Here is a 21000-nt window from a genome sequence, read left to right as displayed (position 1 = left end):
CTCAACTCGCCGTGTTTGGAGGAGGAGGAATGCTGCTTATGACCCCAAGAACACCATCCCCACCGTCAAACATGGAGGTGGAAACATTATGCTTTGGGGGTGTTTTTCTGCTAAGGGGACAGGACAACTTCACCGCATCAAAGGGACGATGGACGGGGCCATGTACCATCAAATCTTGGGTGAGAACCTCCTTCCCTCAGCCAGGGCATTGAAAATGGGTCGTGGATGGGTATTCCAGCATGACAATGACCCAAAACACACGGCCAAGGCAACAAAGGAGTGGCTCAAGAAAAAGCACATTAAGGTCCTGGAGTGGCCTAGCCAGTCTCCAGACCTTAATCCCATAGAAAATCTGTGGAGGGAGCTGAAGGTTCGAGTTGCCAAACGTCAGCTTCGAAACCTTAATGACTTGGAGAAGATCTGCAAAGAGGAGTGGGACGAAATCCCTCCTGAGATGTGTGCAAACCTGGTGGCCAACTACAAGAAACGTCTGACCTCTGTGATTGCCAACAAGGGTTTTGCCACCAAGTACTAAGTCATGTTTTGCAGAGGGGTCAAATACTTATTTCCCTCATTAAAATGCAAATCAATTGATAACATTTTTGACATGCGTTTTTCTGGATTTTTTTGTCTCTTACTGTTCAAGTAAACCTACCATTAAAATTACAGACTGATCATGTCTTTGTCAGTGGGCAAACGTACAAAATCAGCAGGGGATCAAATACTTTTTTCCCTCACTGTACATGAGGCACAAGGGTACAGTGATAATAAATAGCTTATTTACCTGTTTGAAGTCGCAGTCATGGTGACCAGATACATATCTGAGTGATGTTTTTGGGGGAATATACAATTGAGATCAGTCATCCAAGTCACTAAAGTTTTTGAATGGAAAATAATGTTTGTTGTTGAATGAAACAGAGGGAGATTACTTTATGGAGCAAAAAGGTCTGTATTTGGCATGCATTTGATCGCTACAGATACACAAGTTCATCTTGTCTGCTCAAGTCCCCTTTCTTGTCCTTCTGTATGGCTAGTGTCACTCAGACAGAAAATGTGCCACGACACGACCACTGATACCATGATGACACAGGAAGTTGTATAACCGAGTGATCTGATTGGTTCAGTCAGGGGAAGGGGTTGTGTAAGGTAATTGGGGTGATGATGATGTCATTGCTCCCTCTGAATTTAGGAACATTTGAACATACGGCAGAGAGGAGAAAGATGAGGAGAATACACAAAAAGAGAAAAAGCTGACTTAGATAATGAATGAAGGTATTGCAGTGTTTATAACTGAAACAGACAGTTCACAGACATAGAGTGGTCTTGGACGCCCAAGTACAATTTTACTGTATTTTGTTTTAGTGTAACAAGGGATGAGACAACATGCTGTAACATGCACAGACAAGTCTAAGAGAGTCTGGGACTCAGTTAGGGTTTGTCTTACCATATCATCCCTTACACTTCTCATTTAAAACCTAATTCAAAGTAATGATATGAATAAATTGCATCTGGCAGTAGGGGCTGTTCTGTTCTGGTAGCCTGCTGCTAGTAGATCAGTTTTTTGCCATGGAAGGCATATGTCCATTCATGTTAGTGTGTTAGTGTGTGCACTGTAGAAAACCCTGAGGTGAGCTCTGTGCTGTTGCTTAATTCAGAGGTTTTCAAACTAAGGTCCGCAGAGGTACTGCAGGGGGTCCGCGATTTTGTAAAATATATTTATTTGGGAAAATATTTTGGGGGATTTTGTTATGTGAAAAATAATATTTTTGTGAATTTTCGCTAGCTGCAACAGAATACCATCGTGTATACCATTTTTATGTTTCTGCGTCCAGTATGAAGGAAGTATAATGACTGGAAGTCTACAAGAACAGTTAGCATGCTAGCTGTTCCTGTTCATCCGACTCTGGGGAAGTAGATAAAGGGCTTCATTTCCAAAATCTCTAACTATCCCTTTAATATGGAGGAAATTACAGTCATTGGAGCTAATTACAGGAGTTTTTTTGTATAGAAAATTCTTAGGCGGGCCGTCTAAGTGGTAATTTTCTGGATAGAAAAACAGTTTCAGTGTCAACTTAAATGACCAAAACCAGATTGAAAGGGTGCAGAAAATATATTGAACTATATACACTGAGTGGACAAAACATTAGGAACACTTTCCTAATATTGAGTTGCACCCCCTTTTGCCCTCAGAACAGTCTTAATTCGTCGGGGCATGGACTATACAAGGTGTCGAAAGCGTTCCACAGGGATGCTGGCCCATGTTGACTCCAATGCTTCCCACAGTTGTGTCAAGTTGACTGGATGTCCTTTGGGTGGTGGGCCATTCTTGATACACACGGGAAAACCGGTGCACCTGGCACCTACTACCATACACCGTTCAAAGGCACTTAAATATTTTGTCTTGCCCATTCACCCTCTGAATGGCATACATACACAATCTGTGTCCCAGTTGTCTCAAGGCTTAAAAATCATTTAACCTGTCTCCTCCCCTTCATCTACACTGATTGAAGTGGATTTAACAGGTGACATCAATAAGGGATCATAGCTTTCAGCTGGATTCACCTGGTGAGTCTACTGTGTGTCATGAAAAGAGCACACTCACTGTATATTTTTTTTATAATACCATCTTTGAGAACTAACAATCAAATAAACAGAGAATCTAAAATTCCAAAAACCGGGCATTCAAGGCACATGCCCATTGATTTTGTTGTAATGTTTGAGCAGAGGAACAAAGCATTATCAATGGCAAAATGAATACAATTGCAGGACATTTGATTTAAAACTGCAAAATTGTCTCTCATCTCCATGCCAAACTGTCTAGAATTGCTGAAAACTAGCTAAATAAATGCAACATTTTCTCTCAGAAATGTTTCTTAAACAGCAACATTTTTTCTACCTTTCTAGTTAATAGACTATGTTAGAGTTTACATCTTCCAATGAACTGTGGGGAGGTCAAAATAATCTAACTGTCTACCAAATCAATTCATTTTAAAATGTTGATTACTTCTACTTTCCATTATCATTCACCTGATGATAAGACAAGACGTTTAACAGTGATGGTACACACCCCCACACACTTACAATAACACGTGTATACACACAAACACCCACACACACTCACACATGCAAGCACACATGCAAACACGCACACGCACACACGATCTTGGGCAGCAAATAGCCTAGTTAGAAAAGTGGGCTAGTGACCAAAAAGATGCTGGTTTAAATTCCAGCCCGGGCAATAAAGATTTGGGAGGGCTTCTGGTTTGATCTTAGGCACCAGTTTCTGACATTGTTAGATTTTTTCCCTGTATTATTTGTGTCCCTGCATCCCTTCGAGGCTTTAGAGACAGCAGTACCTGTACTCTGCCTGAAATCACACCCCAGCTGAGATGTGTGACATTTAGCGATGTGCTTGTAAAGAGAAGTGTAAAGAATGATCCTATTAACAACACAGACAAATGTATATATATATATATACACTGAGTGTACAAAACATTAGGAACACCTGCTCTTTACATGTCATAGACTGACCAGGTGATTCCAGCTGAAAGCTATGATCCCTTACTGATGTCACTTGTTAAATCCACTTCAATCAGTGTAGATGAATGGGAGGAGACAGGTTAAAGAAAGATTTTTAAGCCTTGAGACAATTGAGACATGGATTGTGTAAGTGTGCCATTCAGAGGTTGAATGGGAAAGACAAAAGATTTAAGTGCCTTTGAATGGGGTATGGTAGTAGGTGCCAGGAGCACCGGTTTGAGTGTGTCAAGAACTGCAACGCTGCTGGGTTTTTCACGCTCAATAGTTTCCCTTGTGTATCAAGAATGATCTACCAACAAAAGGACATCCAGCCAACTTGACACATCTGTGGGAAGAATTGGATTCAACAGCATCCTTGTAGAACGCTTTCGACACCTTGTATAGTCCATGCCCCGACGAATTGAAGCTGTTCTGAGGGCAAAAGGGGGTGCAACTCAAGTCGCTTGGATAAAAGCGTCTGCTAAATGGCTTATATTATTATTCATACATTATATTAATACATTTTAATAAAACAAAAATGTAACTACTTGTTTACTGTTATATTTACGTTGGTAACTAGTTTATAATAGAAATATGGCACCTCCAGGGTTTGTGGTATATGGCCAATATACCATGGCTAAGGGCTGTATCCAGGCACTCTGCATTGCGTCGTACATAAAAACAGCCCTTAGCTGTGGTATATTGGCCATATACCACACCTCCTTGGGCCTTATTGCTTAAATATACCAAACCCCCTTATTGATTAATTATACACCGTTGTGTTTCAGAATAGGCCAAAAGAGGCACAAACATACAGTCAGGTCCAAAAGTATTGGCCCCCTTGATAAAGATTAGCAAAAAAGACTATAAAAGAAATAACACAAATACTGATTTATATTGTATGCTCAAAGAAATTTGAAAATTATATTATTTTATACTAATACATTTGTTCAGAAAAATAGATTTTGTTTAACAAGAAATAGATAATAATCTAAAAAGGATAGGGGTCAAAAGTATTGGCACCTCTGTTCTAAATACCTTTCAATACCTCACCTTGCGAGGATAACGGCACTGAGCCTTTTTCCAAAATGTTTTATGAGATTGGAGAGTACATTGCGAGGGATCTTAGACCATTCATCCATACAGAATCCTTCCAGTTCCTTGATATCCTTCGTCTGTGCTTATTGACTGCCCTCTGTAATTTAAACCACAGGTTTTCAATGGGGTTCAAGTCCGGAGACTGAGATGGTCATTGCAAAATGTTGATTTTGTGGTCATTTAACCAGTTATTTGTGGATTTTGATGTGTGCTTGGAGTTATTGTCTTGCTGGAAGATCCACTTGTGGCCAAGTTTCAGCCACCTGGCAGAGGCAACTAGGTTTTTGGCTAAAATGACCTGGTACTGGTTAAAGTTCATGATGCAGTTGACCTTGACAGGGGCCACAAGACAAGTGGAAGCAAAGTAGGCCCATAACATCAAAGATCCTCCACTGGTGTGCGTGGCCAAATATCTCTATTTTCATGTCATCTGACCAAAGCACCGGTGCCAATCCAAGTGCCAATGCCGTTTAGCAAACTCCAGGCATTTACATTTGTTGTATGACTTGAAAATAGAGCTCTTTGGCCATGCACACCAGTGGTGGGTTTGGCGTCGAAATAAGGATGCACTGGCAGAAAAGAACCCCATACCTACTGTAAAATATGGTGGTGGATCTTTGATGTTATGGGGCTATTTTGCTTCCACTGGTCCTTGGGCCCTTGTTAAGGTCAACGGCATCATGAACTTCATGCAGTACCAGGACATTTCAGCCAAAAACCTGGTTGCCTCTGCCAGGAGGTTGAAACTTGGCCGCAAGTGGATATTCCAGCAAATGGATCTTCCAGCAAGACAATAACCCCAAGCACACATCAAAATCCACAAAGAAATGGTTAATTGACCACAAAATCAACATTTTGCCATGACCATCTCAGTCTCTGGACATGACCCCCACTGAAAACCTGTCATTTGAATTGAAGAGAGCAGTCCATAAGCGCAGATGAAGGATATCAATGATCTGGAAAGATTCTGTTTGGAGGAATGGTCTGAGATTCCTCCCATTGTGTTCGCCAATCTCATAAAACATTTTTGAAAAAGATAATAATTTGACCCCTAACTTTTTGAGATTGTTTTTTTATTTCTTGTTAAACAAAACATATTTCTCTGAGCAATTGTATTAGTATAAAATAATATAATTTCCCTTTCCAGTATTTGAATTATTTATTTTATGCAGAAATGTTTGCTCATCTTTATCAAGGGTGTCAATCATTTCAGACCCCACTGAATATGACAGACATCTTGGTGATGAAGTGAAAGCAGAAAACCCATAACTGAATTTCATTTAGATGGTCTCTGTTGATTCCTACTCATACATCATTGCGTTGATCTGTCAAAGTCAAGGAGGTAAAACAGTGCCATGAAATACCCCAGATACCTCTGATCCCAGACACCTCTGGCTTTTTCTCAATCAGAAGGTTCTTTCATAATCCCACCCAGGGCAACAGAGGGCCTCCCAGTCAGACTCCCTGTCTGTCTCCCCTTCACTCCTCTGTCTGTCAGACGAGATGAGTTAAGGTGTGTAGGAGTTTGAGAGATTGCCATTTGGGTAATATAACAATGACACAGTTCTTAGTCTATCTCTGGATTGAGGACAGATCACTATAATTATTATTTATCTCTGAGGACCAAAGGCTTGACCTGCTTTCTCTCAATGGAGCACCCCCCACATGGTGACATGAGACGGGATATACAAACAGAGAGAGCGAGAGAGAGAGAGAGAGAGAGAGAGAGAGAGAGAGAGAGAGAGAGAGAGAGAGACGGGAGAACACACCATGATAGATGATAGACGTGTGCAAATAAATACAACAGCATTGTTACCTGTGAATGTGGATCACTGTGGTTTTGCATTCACAGTAATTCACACACACTCACACACGCACACACGCACACACACACACACACACACACACACACAAGTCTCATTCATTTATATTTTCTCTATACTCAGCACATTGAATATCACCTTCACACCGCAGATAGGTTGACAGGGCAGAACAGCACATCACAATGAAGGGTTAGCAGACAAACCAATCCTGCATCTCATTTCCTATAGATGTTATTCAAGCCCTAAGTAAAGAGAGTTTTGTAGCACATCTTGGGGGATTGCTGTGTAGCCCCGTGGAATAGTCAAGTGAAGGGAAAGGAGAGACTGATACTGTACACTCTAGCGCTAATAAGCCAACCCAACTCTTTTACTGGCAGTGCAGTCATTCCACCCTACTGCTCTAGCATCCTGGAGGAGGGATGGGAATGGAGAGAGAGAGAGCGAGCGAGAGAGAGCGAGAGAGAGAGAGAGAGAGAGAGAGAGAGAGAGAGAGAGATGTGTGGCAGATAGTGAGAGAGACGGTGGTAAAGAGAGGGAGGGAGAAGAGCATGAGAGAAGTGAAAGAGAGACGGGTAGAGTGAGAGAAGGGAGACTGTAGGAGATGAATGTGTGAGAGAGAGTGAGGAAGAGAGTGAGAGAGTGAGAGAGAGAGCGAGAGAGCGCAAGAGAGAGAGAGTGAGAGGGAACGAGAGCGAGAGAGAGAGAGAGAGAGCGAGAGAGAGAGAGAGAGAGAGAGAGAGGAATGGGCTGTGGGAGTGGGGGACTGAGAGACAGATGGGTAGAAGGGAGAGGGGAGCGATAGATGGTGGGGAGATGGAGTGAGGCTGCCAGGGAGTTTGTGTGAAAGTTTAATTTAATTTTGATTCATAGTAGGATGATCGGAACATTGATTTCACCTTAAAATTGTATAATTCGATTTATTACCACCATATATTCAAGCAGACAGCTTGGTTATAAATATATAGATCTTGTTTCCTCATCTTATGGGGTCTTACAGTAACAGTATTGAACATATTGGACTGTGATATCTCTTGATGTATTTTACACAGCCGTATAAGGATTCATTTACCCACATACAGTATTGCTCACCACCAACTTATGTCTATAGTGTGTAGATAGATAGATGGACAGAAAAGATGTGCGCGTGCGCGTCAGAGAGAGAGAGAGAGAGAGAGAGAGAGAGAGAGAGTGAGGGAGGGAGGAACAAGTCAGTTTTTCATGGATGGCTGGGTTGCTATGGGAACAAGATGTGGGCTCCCTTTTCCCCTCTCTCATCACTTCATTTATCTCTCTCCTTCTTCTCAGCATCCCCAGTTCTTCACCTCTCTTCTCTTCCTATCCCCAGCTCATGCCATCGCTTACCTCCTCTCCCCCTTCTTTCTATCTCTCCTATCATCCATCCATCCTTCCCTCCTCCCACTCATTTTCTCCCGGTCTACTCCTCTTTCCCCCTGTCCATCTCGTTCCCTGCTGTCACCCCTCTTCTACTGTTCTCCCTCTCAATCGCTCCCTTTCCCTCCATCTCTTCCTCACTTTCTCCTTGTCTCTGATCATCTGTCTCTTTAACACTCACTTATATTCTATTCTTTTCTCGGTTGTCATGGCAATAGGCTGGGGGCGTGAGGGAGAGAGCGCGAGCGAGCGAGAGTGGGTGTTTCGGAAGTGACATCTCTTGGGCAGTAACCTTGTTTCCTGTGTGTGGAGTTGGGGGCGGATTCACACGTAAAGTGCAGCAACAGTGACGCCGTGTGGACGAATTGGTGGTAGTGGGGAGCCCTGCTGTGCCAGACAAGGGCTGAGTGAATGATCTGATAGGTGAGAATACACACAGACAGACACACAAACACAGACAGACACACACACACACACACACACACACACAGGACTGTGTGGTGTCAGAGTAGTGCGGACCTCTGTGTTCACATTTTTACATTTTACATTTTAGTCATTTAGCAGACGCTCTTATCCAGAGCGACTTACAGTTAGTGAGTGCATACATTTTTTTTTTAAATTTTTTTTTTTTTATTCTTTTTTTTTTTACATATATATATATTTTTTTTCATACTGCCCCCCCGTGGGAATCGAACCCACAACCCTGGCCCATTGTGACACATCCCTGACATTTCACGTCTCTCATGACGCTGATGGTCATGTACTAAATGCCCTTAATCATTGCCAATTAAAGAACACCATTGCAGGCCAGTGTATATTTTCATAAATACATCAAATCTGGGCAATAAATTCATAAAGCATTCATAGAATATGGAATGGTAGGATACTCCTATTGATTCTGAATGGTTTGATATAGATGCTACGTGGGCACCAAGTAACGTATAAAATGTTGTATATACAGTACATTGTGTTTCTTTGCCTCGAAAGTAACCAACAAGGCCACGCTGGCGTTGGTACGTTACCCGCCCCAGGCGGCCTGAGGATATTGCATGTTTATTTTTAGCGCTGTTTTAGAGCTCAGTGATGTGTATAAATCAACATTACCCCTGTTGGGTTCAGTAATGACAACGTTGAGTAAAGCTGACCAGTCATCCGACGGCTGCTCGGCTCCTTGGCAAACTGCAAAGGAAAGCAGAAAATAATGGTGTTACGTGCCCACAGAGAGAGACCTCAGCACATTCTGAGAGTGTTAAAAAGAGAACGTGAATACAGTGTTTTTTTATATTTGTAACGCAGAACTACACCTTGAGTGGACCGCACCAACCGCACACACCATACCCTACACACGTTTTAGCTTCTACTCATTGAAATTCCCTCCAAGGTTGGTGTGTTCCTCCAAGGTTGGAGGCATGAAGGTGGAGGTACAGATTGTAGCTGGAGCACATATTGTGGGAATGATTCACTGATATTCCCAGTGGATCCACAACATTGTGACTTTCATTAGGTATGCTGCTGTAGGTCTATAAGGTTTAGTGTCAAAGGCATTCTCTCTCCTTGTCCAATGTGTCTCTGAAAGAGGGGAACTAGTGTCACACTCTTATGTTTTGATTCCTAGGCCTTGGAATTTAGGCTATATGTTGTCTGCAATGATGATGATGATGATTAAGATTAAGATGATCATAATGATGATTAAATTGATATAGTAGTCTCAATATTCTAAACTTTTCCGCCACCAGCTCTTTCTACTTTCCACATTAAAACGTTGACATTTTGAATGTAGAAAGTAACACTTCAACTGCTAAACAGGTAAACAAGGAGGTACAGCATTCTAGCTGCAGGACAGGATAATATAGTCTGTAAATCTTTCTCCATGCCATTCTCATTGATGATAAAGAAATATAAAGATCCCTCCATGCCCTGGCCTATATTCACGGCCATAATTTTTGTATTTGGCCAAATTCTTAATGATATGTGAGTGTATCTGAAAGTCCCTAGGGGGCTCAGTCACAATAGCCACTGTGACTGTGAGTCCATGAGTGAAAAGTGACTTAGAGGTTGAAATCAGGGTAATGTAATCTCTCTTCATATCGTACAGTGAATCATACCTTGGATTCTACCACTGTGATCCCTTTAATAAGCTTTGCTTGTTTAGCAACTCATTTATATTTAAAGAGCAGCTTTATTCATAATTAAACTTGAATATAAAACATAAACTCAGCTGTATTCGCTACAATTAGACAGATTGCCTTTTGTGCTTGCCTTCCTGCTTGGGGGGGGGGGGATACAAGCATTGCGAATACAGTGAATATTTGAGAAAGCTTACATTTTAAAATGAAGGTTGTTTGGCTGAAGTAGGCCTATTTTCAGGGTCAGAGTGGCTCTGTTTTTGGCATAGTGTCAAATGGACAGCATGGCCCGCTGCTGTGAGTGTGCTGACTGTGCCGTGTCTCAGCCGAGTCTGGGCCTGCTATATCATTCAACCTGCAAGGGCCCTTCCTTTCTCAAACATGGGGAAATACGCAAAGGGTTCAAGTGTGCTGTCTGGAAAGTGAAAAGGTGGGGGCGGCAGGTAGCTTAGTGGTTAAGAGCATTGTGCCAGTAACCGAAAGGTCGCTGGTTCTAATCCCCGAGCCAACCAGGTGAAAAATCTGTCGATGTGCCCTTGAGCAAGTTGCTCTGGATAAGAGCGTCTGCTAAATGACTAAAATGTGTAAGTAGACACTAGACAGCCGTTGTTTGTACCATCTACAAGATGTATGGGTAAGGTTTAAATAAAGTGTTTTAGAGTGTTGACTGTGGGACATGTACAATCTGCAGATATGAATGATGTGAATTGTGAAAACAGTCTTGGTGTGAGGAGTGGGGAATGTCACTTTGGCTAACCACTCGTTGAGTGCTTGTTTCCGGCCGGTCTGTGAATTCACAACACAAGGCTGTCTGGAGTGGGAATAGCCTCGATATGTTTGCTTCACGTTCTGGTTGAAATGTAAAAACGAGGCAAAGGGAAGGGATATCAAAAAATGTTTTGATGAAAACATTAACATAGCCCCTGACATAACATAGAGGGAAAAGAGAAAGAAATATGAAAGGTGGGGAACATGGAAAGAGTCTGGAGGAAAGACGAATAGGAAGGTTAATACGAGAAAGACACATGAAGCGAGGGAGACATATGAGAGAGGGAGAAGCAGAGGGATGGGCAGAGTGAGTTGGAGTGATAGAGAGACACACTAGGAAGTGGAGACTATGAAAGACAGTGAAAAAGACAAAGAGTCTTGCCCTGGTTATTTCTGAGTGACCTAGCATCATGCTGACTGAAGCCAGAGCTTGGCTAATTGACTCCAGCAGTTGTAGTGGATCACAAAGCTTATTTTGCTCTGTTTCATGCCACGGCCCTTCTGCTTCAGGACCCAGGGTCTGTCTGAAGAGCTGCCTGGCTGTTACGGCCGTCTGGTCAGAGGGGGACCCTGGGGACGAACAAAGGCGCGTCCAGGGCAGAGGGATTACGGAACTGATGGAATTAGCGATGTAGTATGAAGAAATGGTCATTTAGCACAGGGTTTTCCTAACTTTTGGGGGCTGGGGACCCCTTTTGTGATAGCAAATTCATCAAGGACCCCCTCATAACTATAACACAACTCCAGGTGCGATAAAAAATAGCATACAAGGAGGAGTTTTACTATGATGTCTGCAGTGCATGGCTGGACGAACCAAGTCTCAGTCCCAGGGAAATAACATTTAAAAGACCTGCCTCTTGACATCGGAGAGATAATTTTTTGTTTTCAAGCTAATTTCATGCAATTCTACACATTTTTCCATAGGCAGAGAGAAAACTTTTAAAGATTAAATTAAAGTACATTTATGTTCAAAACAAAGAAGTATTGAGTTGAAAAATGAATAATTGGTGGATATCTGTCACCTTGTATAATGATTTGAAGACAGGCGCAGGAATACCTTTTAGGGTTTTTTATTACTCAACACAAGGTACGTCATGAAAAAACGACGGGGAAGAATCCCAAAACCAACACCAGCAGCGGGACGACACCGGCCTCAGGGACGGCCACAGGAACGCGGTGTGGGTCGGTCAGGGCACTGACGGAGAAAATCCCTGGTCAGCGAAGCCTCCAGGATGTCCACCGCAGGAACCCAGCACCGCTCCTCTGGGCCGTACCCCTCCCAGTCGATGAGGTACTGGAGATGCCCCGCCCGACGCCTCGAATCCAGGACTTCACGGACCGAGAACGGTGGACCCGCCTCGATGTCCAGAGGAGGAGGCGGGCCGTCACTGGGGTCCAGCCTCAGCGAGGGGGCCAGGCACCACTGGCCTGAGGAGAGACACATGAAAAGTCGGGTTAATGCGGTAATCAGCAGGGAGATGCAAACGGTATGTTACCTCATTAACCCTACTAAGGACTTTAAATGGCCCCACAAACCGCGGGCTCAGCTTCCGGCAAGGCAAGCGGAGGGGCAGGTTCTGGGTGGAGAGCCAGACCCGGTCACCTGGAGAGAAAACAGGCGCCTCACTGCGGTGGAGGTCGGTTCCTTGTGCCGACGCACGGGCCACTGGAGACGAGTGTGCGCATCATTCCAGATCGCCTCAGCGCCGAAACCACTCATCCACCGCAGGGGCCTCGGTCTGGCTTGGATGCCAAGGTGCCAGGGCCGGCTGATACCCCAACACGCACTGGAAAGGAGTGAGAATTCTGCGTGTACTCAGCCCAAGGTAGAAAATCCACCCACTCCCCCGGCTGATCCTGATTGACCCTCTCCACCTGCCCATTAGCTTGAGTACGGTACCCGGAGGTGAGACTGACCGTGATCCCCAGGCGTTCCATGAACCCTTTCCATATGTATGAGGTGAACTGAGGACCACGGTCTGACACAACGTCCTCCGGGATCCTGTAGTGCTGGAAGACGTGAGTTAAAAGAGCCTCCTCGGTTTGCATGGCTGACGGGAGCCCAGGCAGAGGAAGGAGGCGACAAGCTTTGGAAAACTGGTCCACAACGACGAGAATGGTGCTGTTCCCCTGGGACCCCTCCCAGGGGAACACCACTGTTCTCGTCGTTTTGGACCGGTTTTCCAAAAGGTCAGTGACAAAGTCCACCGAGAGGTGAGACCAGGGTCGTTGTGGAACCGGCAGGGGAAGGAGCGTTCCATAAGGGAGGTGTCTGGGTGTCTTAGACTGGGCACAGGTGGAGCAGGAAGAGACGTAAACCCGGACATCCCTAGCCAAGGTGGGCCACCAGTACTTCTCAGTCAGGCAGGCCATGGTACGGGCTATCCCAGGATGACCCGACACAGGCGGCGTGTGCGCCCAGGAAAGGAGGCTGTCCCACACACCTATGGGCACGTAGGCGCGGTTCTCCGGGCACTGTGCAGGTGCCGGTTCCATACGCAGGGTCTGCCGTATGTCGGCATTCACGTCCCACACCACTGGCGCGATGATACGGAACGGAGGGATGATGGGGTCTCCTCTTCCTGCCTCTCCTCTGCGTCATAGAGGTGAGACAGGGTGTCCGCCTTCAAGTTCCTCGAGCCTGGCCTATAGGAAAGCGTGAATTGGAACCTGGCGAAGAATAGAGCCCACCTGGCCTGTCTCAGGTTTAGCCTCTTTTCTGCCCTGATGTACTCCAGGTTGCGGTGGTCCGTCCACACCAGGAAAGGTTGTTTGGACCCCTCCAGCCAGTGCCTCATGCCTTCAGAGCCTTCTTGACCGGCAAGAGTTCCCAGGCCCCTACATCGTAGTTCCTCTGGGCGGGGCTCAGCTGCTTGGAGTAGAAGGCGCAGGGCTGCAGTTTTGGAGGGGTTCCGGTGCACTGGGACAGCACTGCTCTGACTCCTACTTCGGAGGCATCCACCTCGACGATGAAGGGGAGTGAGGGGTCGGTATGTGCCAGCACGGGAGCAGTGGTGAAGCGTGCCTTCAGCGTCTCGAACGCCCTCTCTGCCTCCGCCATCAAACGAAGCCGCTGGGGACATCCTCTCAACAGGGAGGTAAGAGGCATGACCACCGTGCTGAAGCCCCGGATGAGTTGGGGATGGGCCATGACCTGACTGCGCTGATGCGTTGCTCCTCCATCTCCACTCCCTCCGTGGATATGAGGTAGCCCAAGAAGGACACAGACCGCTGGCAAAACAAACACTTTTCTTGTTTAACATAGAGATAATGCTCCAACAGTCTTCCCAGCACAGACCTGACTAACGAGACATGCTGGACTCAGCAGAATAGACCAAAATGTCGTCTATATAAACCACAACACCCCGTCCCAGCATGTCCCGAAACACTTCGTTAATAAAGGCCTGGAAGACTGAAGGAGCATTAGACAGGCCACGTAGTCGTGGAAAAGGCCGTTTTCCATTCGTCGCCTGCATGAATGCGCACCAGATTGTAGGCGCTCCTCAAGTCCAGTTTCGTGAGGTACTGCGCTCTGTGCATTTGTTCGATGAAAGTTGGGATGAGGGGATATCTGAACTTAATGGTGGCTTTGTTCAGTGTTCGATAATCAATGCAGGGACGCAGTCCCCTATCTTTGTTCTTAACAAAAAATAAGCTTGAGGAGGCTGGTGACATAGGGGAATTCCCTGGCTTGTCACCTCCTCACCTATTAGTGGATAGAGGGCAGGTCGGGGAGAAATGACCCCTTTCTCCACCATAGGAGCAGAGGCCCATATTCCTCCTTCTCCTACACTCTGCAAACATGCAGAGCCTACCTCCATCGGCTCTGGCCACGGAGCAGGTGTAGCCATGGGCTCCGGATTCCGTGCAGGTATTCGTTGGGACCGCAGGAGGTTGTCCAACTGGATCGCCATGCTGATGAGCAGGATAACTCCATCTGTACCTCCTCCTGCAGTTCGCTGCGGAAATGGTGACCAGAGCCGACTCGTTCCATCCGGTGGAGGCCGCGATGGTCCGGAACTCCAGGGTGAACTCAGAGGCGGTCCTAGATCCCTGGCGTAGTCGGAGTAGATGCTCACCCCCCTCTCGTCCCTCCACAGGATGATCAAACACAGAGCGGAAGAGGAGGGTGAAGCGCTTATAGGACTTGACCTCGGGTCCGCCCATCTCCCAGACAGCGGCACTCCAGTCCAGGGCCCTGCCGGTCAATGCCGAGATGACTGTGGCAACCCTGTCTCTCCCGGAGACAGCCTTGGCGTAGTGAGCGATGTACAGGTTGCAATGCAGAAGTAATCCCTTGCATCTCGCTGGCGCGCCGTCAAAGTGCTCCGGGAGGGACAGTGGTATTCCGCGGACTGGCTCAGATGGGACGGAGGCAGGTAGTGGTGGTGTGGGGGCAGGTGCCGGAACCGGTGCTGAAGACTGGAGGGACTGCACTTTCCCCTCCAACCGCAGGATGGTTGCCAGCACGCTGTCCATGGCGCTGCTGCGTCTGGAGAAACAGTCCTTGTGATGCTGGACTATCTCTACAATTGTCGCCAGCTCGGGTTTTCCCACTGTCTCCATCATTATTGGTTGATTATTCTGTCACGTTGTATAATGATTTGAAGACAGGCACAGGAATATGTATTCGTTTTTTTTTTATTACTCCACGCAACACAAGGTACGTCATGAAAAAATGACGGGGACGAAGCCCAAAACAAACACGTGTATACATATAACACTGGGATGTAACCCAAACAAAAGAGCGAGGTGTAAACCTCCAAACAAATACACGGGACGAGACCCGTAATAACAAGAGCACAATACACAGTACTCACGAGACCAACCGACATGGGACAATAATCAACAAGGACAATGGGGAACAGAGGGCACATATATTGTCACGGATTCTGCCGAGGCTGCTCCTCCTCCTTGCTCGGGCAGGCTTCGGCTTTCGTCGTCCCTGGAGTACTAGCTACCGCCGATCGATGTTTCGGTGTTTGTCTTGTTTTGTCTGGAGTAGTACACCTGTTGTCTATTATGTTTGATTGTTTAGCCTATAATTTCCCTTGTCTCACGTTTGCTATTTGTATGTTATTGTTGTATGTCTAGTTGATGTTCGGCCTAGCTATTTCTCCATATTACGCATATGGTGTTTTTCCCTCCAGTGTTGGAGACGTTTGTTTTGTGTGTTACGTTCAGTAAAGTAGTCTACCTGATTCTCTGTGTCCTGCGTCTGACTTCACTCGCCGCGTACACATCACCTTCTGACATATATACACATACTAATCAGGGGGAATGGGAACCAGGTGTGCGTAATGAGACAAGACAGTCCGGGGTTGGTGGTAAGGAACAAGGTCAGTGACGCCTAGAAGGCCGGAGCTGGTGAACGGAATGAGCAGCAATACCGGGGGATCCGTGACAATATCCCTGTGAGCCTCAAAGGCCTCGTTGCCCATGGTTAATAAGAACCTATATTGTAGATTAATAATAATTATATTGTATTAGACCCTCTAAACGAATCCCTTAGCCAAAATGTGTTTAATCTGTTATTGTTAGCAATATTCATGAAAAATATTGTATTAAATATATATATACTTATTTAGAGATCTGTCCACGGACCCCTGATTTAGCAGATCCTTTTATCCACATTTTAGACTATGGTTACAAATCGTAATGATTAAACTCTGTAGAAAGTGTGTTTCATTTTCTCTGAATGATTGCATTAATTGGCGAGTTATTTACTGCATAATGGACCAGTCCTAGATGAATCTGTCTACTTCTTTCATTGAGCATTGTTGTTATGTGTGAAATGTGGACAAATGTGAAGAAGTCACATTGCATTTTCAGTGCTTTGGATTGAACTGATGCAGACATACCAGCTTGCAAACATATAAACAAGTTAACATCAACCATCTGACGACGAGCATGTCCTGGCATATCCTCCACCATCCAGTCACCCTAACTGACCCCTCTCCCCTCTCCCCTCTCTCTGTCCCTCTCCCCCGTTCTCTCTCCTCTCCAGATGCGAGGTGTGCCGTCCCCCCCTCCTATCGCCCCCATGCCCGCTCCTTTGCCGCTCCCTCCTACGACCGCCCCGACTGGAACCCCCGTCTCTGTGTGATCTCCGGAAATCAGCTCTACATGTTGGACCAGGAGGAGGTACTTACCTACTGCTGCACACACTATAGAAATACAATTCCACCCATCACCCACCCATTGACTTGAAAGTGGATTACCGTACTAGGAATTTAATTTCTATGGCTCACATTGCTGTATTATTCTGTATTAGACTGGTTTGTTTGACATGACATGAGTGTCTACAACACTGTCATCATCATGGGGTCCTAGTATCTGATATGAAATGCCATGATAGTTTCTAAAGCAACAAGGTTTAATAAAAAATGACACAATCTAAAAAGGATATCACCACAATTGACCTTTAGGCGTGTAACTTTATTTGACATGACCTGACATTACATGGTAATGTCAAAAACCAACCTTAGATGACTTACTATATCATACCAAGTAGTTTCAGCCTGCTAGCTAAGACCAGAAGGGGGTACTATTCCTTCACTTTTGTACCTGTCTCGCCTTTGGACAGGTCTCCTTTTAAATGTAGACCTTGTAGACAGATTTACACATTTATATCCAATAAATGAATCCTAACACACAATTAAAACACATAGAGGTTATACTTACACACTTAATGTCTATTACACTACAATAACAGTGTTCATAGTACCTTTGATTGAGAGTAAGAGGCTATTAAAGATTATGTCATGATGTAATGGAGTACAGTAGCGGTACTTGCAGGGTAGCTAGCTGCCAATATATTTCCTTCTCATCACTCAGAAGGAGGATAAAGAACGTTATGATCCAGATAAGGGCCTTTTCAGCTCTGGAGAGATGATAAGAAGGCCCAGGTCAATTAATCAATGGCTTATCCCTGTCTAATTGTGCCAAAGAGGCAGAAGCTATGAATGGATTTGAGGCAGACCTGACAGGCCAATAGCCACCACCTCGGAGAGAGGATGAGAGGCGATTAAATATTCATGCCTGTCACTCACCTCATGCAGCGCGAGTGGGCCTCTCCATCTCTCTCCCTCTCTCTCTGTCTTTCTGTTTTGCTCCACCAATCTCTCTCTTTCATACACACACACCCCTCTTGATTCTCTCTCTCTCTCTCTCTCTCTCTCTCTCTCTCTCTCTCTCTCTGTCTCTCTCTCTCTCTCTCTCGCTCTCTCACACACACACATTCTATTTCTCAGGCTACCTCTCCTCCCCCTGCTCTCTCTCTTTCTCCCTCCCGCCCTCCCTGGAGTGACTGACAGTAGTGTTTGGCTATCCCACAGACCTGCTGTCTCATTTATTTCCCAGGCAGCTCCATTGAGATGCCACTCTGTTTTGTTCTGTGAATGACATCCGTCAAAATACCCTTTTCTCTTCATTGCGACTTCTTCAGTCTCAACTAAGGGGCTGCTTGAGGGAATAACAGTGCTCTGGAGGAATATGTGAAAATATCTATCACTTCACCATTGTGCTCTTCTGTGCTCCCCTATTTCAAATGTGCTCTCTTCACCTCAGTAAACACTACAACTGGTGAAAACTGGTGATGTTGAAAGCTTGACTTATACATAGTCCGAATTAACCTAATAGATTAAGCGTGTACCCTTTCGTCCAAGTACAGAAGTCACTATATCTTCTGTTCAACACTATATTGTTTGTGTAGCTTCACCTACTTGCATACTATCCACCTCAGAAGTCAACCTTAAAAGTGAACACTACACAATCCAACTTAACTTCACTCCCTAACAACAAAACTTTAAGCTGCACTACCATTGACTGTACAAGAGCACTGACTCCACTTCCCAGTGGGCTGCTGTTAGCCCTCTGTGCCTGTGGTGGGAGCGAGAGGGTCAACAGCGATGGCTGCCACTGATATGAAGTGACAGAGCCCCGCACTGTGTGCACCAGACGCCATGCACCAGTGCCCTGTCCTCCAGTAATGTGCCCAGGCATCGCTCTCCCTCCCACTGTACCCCAGTGTTATGCAAGCAATCAGAGGGCACTATTTCCTGCTAGCACAGCGCTAGCACTAGCACGTTAGTATCCTCTCTCACTACTACTGAATCACATTAGCATTAGCCTGCTAAGCTAATTCAAAATAAAGGGAATTAAAACCGGATTTGTCTCATTATCCATGCATGGCCATTGTGTTGCATTCCCTGCCCATATGTTTGCAATGGCTTTGGCAATGTTGATACTGTAAATGAATTCATTAGCGCCCGAGCCAACACGGCAGCGCCATGGTGGCTTTGCCTGTAACTACTGTTGTCACATTGCATAAAACATGGCTCAAGAGTAGTTAGCATTTTTACACATGCATGACCCTTGGGAACCCATTTGGAAATAGGGGGATGTGGCAATTATGTAATAATAAGGCACACATGGATGGAAGGAGACGCGAGAAAGAAGCTCCTTCATTTGACAAATAAGAAGGCTCAATTGTCAAATTCTACAGTTATTTAACAAGCTCTTTACTGACTTTTGTTATCTGATTAACCATTACACGCAACTGAAATAAGCCATTTTCAAAAGGTCACCTCACCTCATATACATATTAGGGGTTAGACACTGAGTGTACAAAACATTATGAACACCTTCCTAAGATTGAGTTGCACCCACTTTTGCCCTCAGAACGGCCTCAATTTGACTGGGCATAGACTTTACAAGGTGTCGAAAGCGTTGCACAGGGATACTGGCCCATGTTGAAGTTAGCTGGATGTCCTTTGGGTGGTGGACCATTCTTGATACACATGGGAAACTGTTGAGCCTGAAAAACCCAAAGGTCAGATTTAGTATTTAGGGTTGCTCTCTAAATGCCCTCTTTTATCATTCCAAGATACCAAAAATGGTCTTAAATTCAGCTACTCTGTTTGAACGTTTCTCTTTGATTTTATGATGTTCCAGTTGCTGTGTTCAATGCCTGAGGCGAGGTGAGGGAACATCTGTCAGTGATAGGACGTTATTGAGAGACTTGAGGACAGACAGTGGTGTTGGCCAGCCTAACCGTCTGTCATACTTCCAGGGACACAGAGGCTGATGTATGTGTTTGTGTGCGTGCATGAATGCGTGTGTGTGTGTGTGCGTGTGTGTTTTCATGCGTGTGTGTGTGTGCGTGTGTCGGGGGCAGAGGTAGGGGACTCAGCCGCTGTTTGATCACGACTCCGTTACAAAGTAATGGATTACACACCTGCCGCTCCATTAACCCCTCCCCCTCCCCCCTACACCCACACCACCCATATCCCCCACCCAGCCTACCCATCACAGCTGGGCCAGTAGTGACATATGGTCCAGGCAGCCTGCAGCATTGCTCAACTCTCCATGCCAGGCCCCCTCTCCTCTCCCTCTCACTCAGATCTATGGCTTTCATTCTCTCTCTACTCACCCACCATCCACCACCCACCATCCACCCCTCCTTGCAGTGCCTGAGCACAGTCATCTGTCTAATTCAGTCTTAGCCACTTCTGCTCCTACTCTTGCCTCTGACTACAGTTTGCTGGATGCCAAAATTCAGAAGAATTTACCTTCTTGTTAGCTGTTAGAATTACCTCACTTATGAATGACCTTATCTCTGACAACACTCAAACTAGCCTAGGTCTGCATGCCAGTATTCAATCTACTTTTCAATTGAATTAAATGGATTGTTGACTCGCCCAACAAACACCAGAATACCCAGAGTCTGAAACACAAGGACAGAAATTGGGAAACACTGCTATACTGCATTAGATTCTCATTCCAATTATAGACGTTTACAAATTAGCAACGCAATCCCACTTAGCATGCTTTCTTGCTCACTGCAGGTCTCAATGCTAGACCACTGTCCCTGTGTGAGTGCAGTGCGGGCCCCATGTGCCCTCTGTCTGGTCTGCCGGTGTTGTGTCCCAACCTGCCTTGTGTGCCCATTCATGGGCATGGCTGCCAGGGACGGTGCCAAGGCTGTGTCAAGTCCCCAGCTGCAGCACCACTGTCCTAACCAGCCCCCCCCCCCCCCCCCGGCCAATCAACACTGCCACACAGGCTATAAATAGCGCCCAGGTGTTCCCTATCGCAACCAGAAAGGGCTGTGTGTCAGGGTGGGGGGTGTTTACAAGGGAGAGAGTGTGTGTGTGTGTGTGGAGCGGGGGGGTCTTTTCCATACACTTGCTGTGATGAATTGTGTCTGAATCGGGACACAGTGGGGATGAGGGGGGAGTGGGCTAACTGTGTTCAAATGGACATCATTGTGG

General features: G+C 45.7%; 1 protein-coding gene across 1 annotated transcript in view; it reads left to right on the top strand.

The window, feature by feature from the left end:
- Positions 1-16738: 16738 nt before the first annotated feature.
- LOC311139521 (ras/Rap GTPase-activating protein SynGAP-like) overlaps positions 16739-21000 on the top strand; it is a gene marked incomplete at its 3' end in the record, with an annotated part of 95899 nt that continues 91637 nt past the window's right edge. Inside the window, exon 1 of the mRNA XM_084174408.1 lies at positions 16739-16870. Coding sequence (XP_084030534.1) covers positions 16853-16870 — 18 coding nt within the window. The 5' untranslated portion in view covers positions 16739-16852. The remainder of the gene's footprint in view (positions 16871-21000) is intronic.

The sequence above is a fragment of the Coregonus lavaretus genome, assembly GCF_964263955.1.
Source record: "Coregonus lavaretus genome assembly, chromosome: 13".
Taxonomy (NCBI): Eukaryota; Metazoa; Chordata; class Actinopteri; order Salmoniformes; family Salmonidae; genus Coregonus; species Coregonus lavaretus.
Note: the sequence above shows the minus strand (reverse complement) of the source record. Positions and strands in the feature narration are given on the sequence as shown.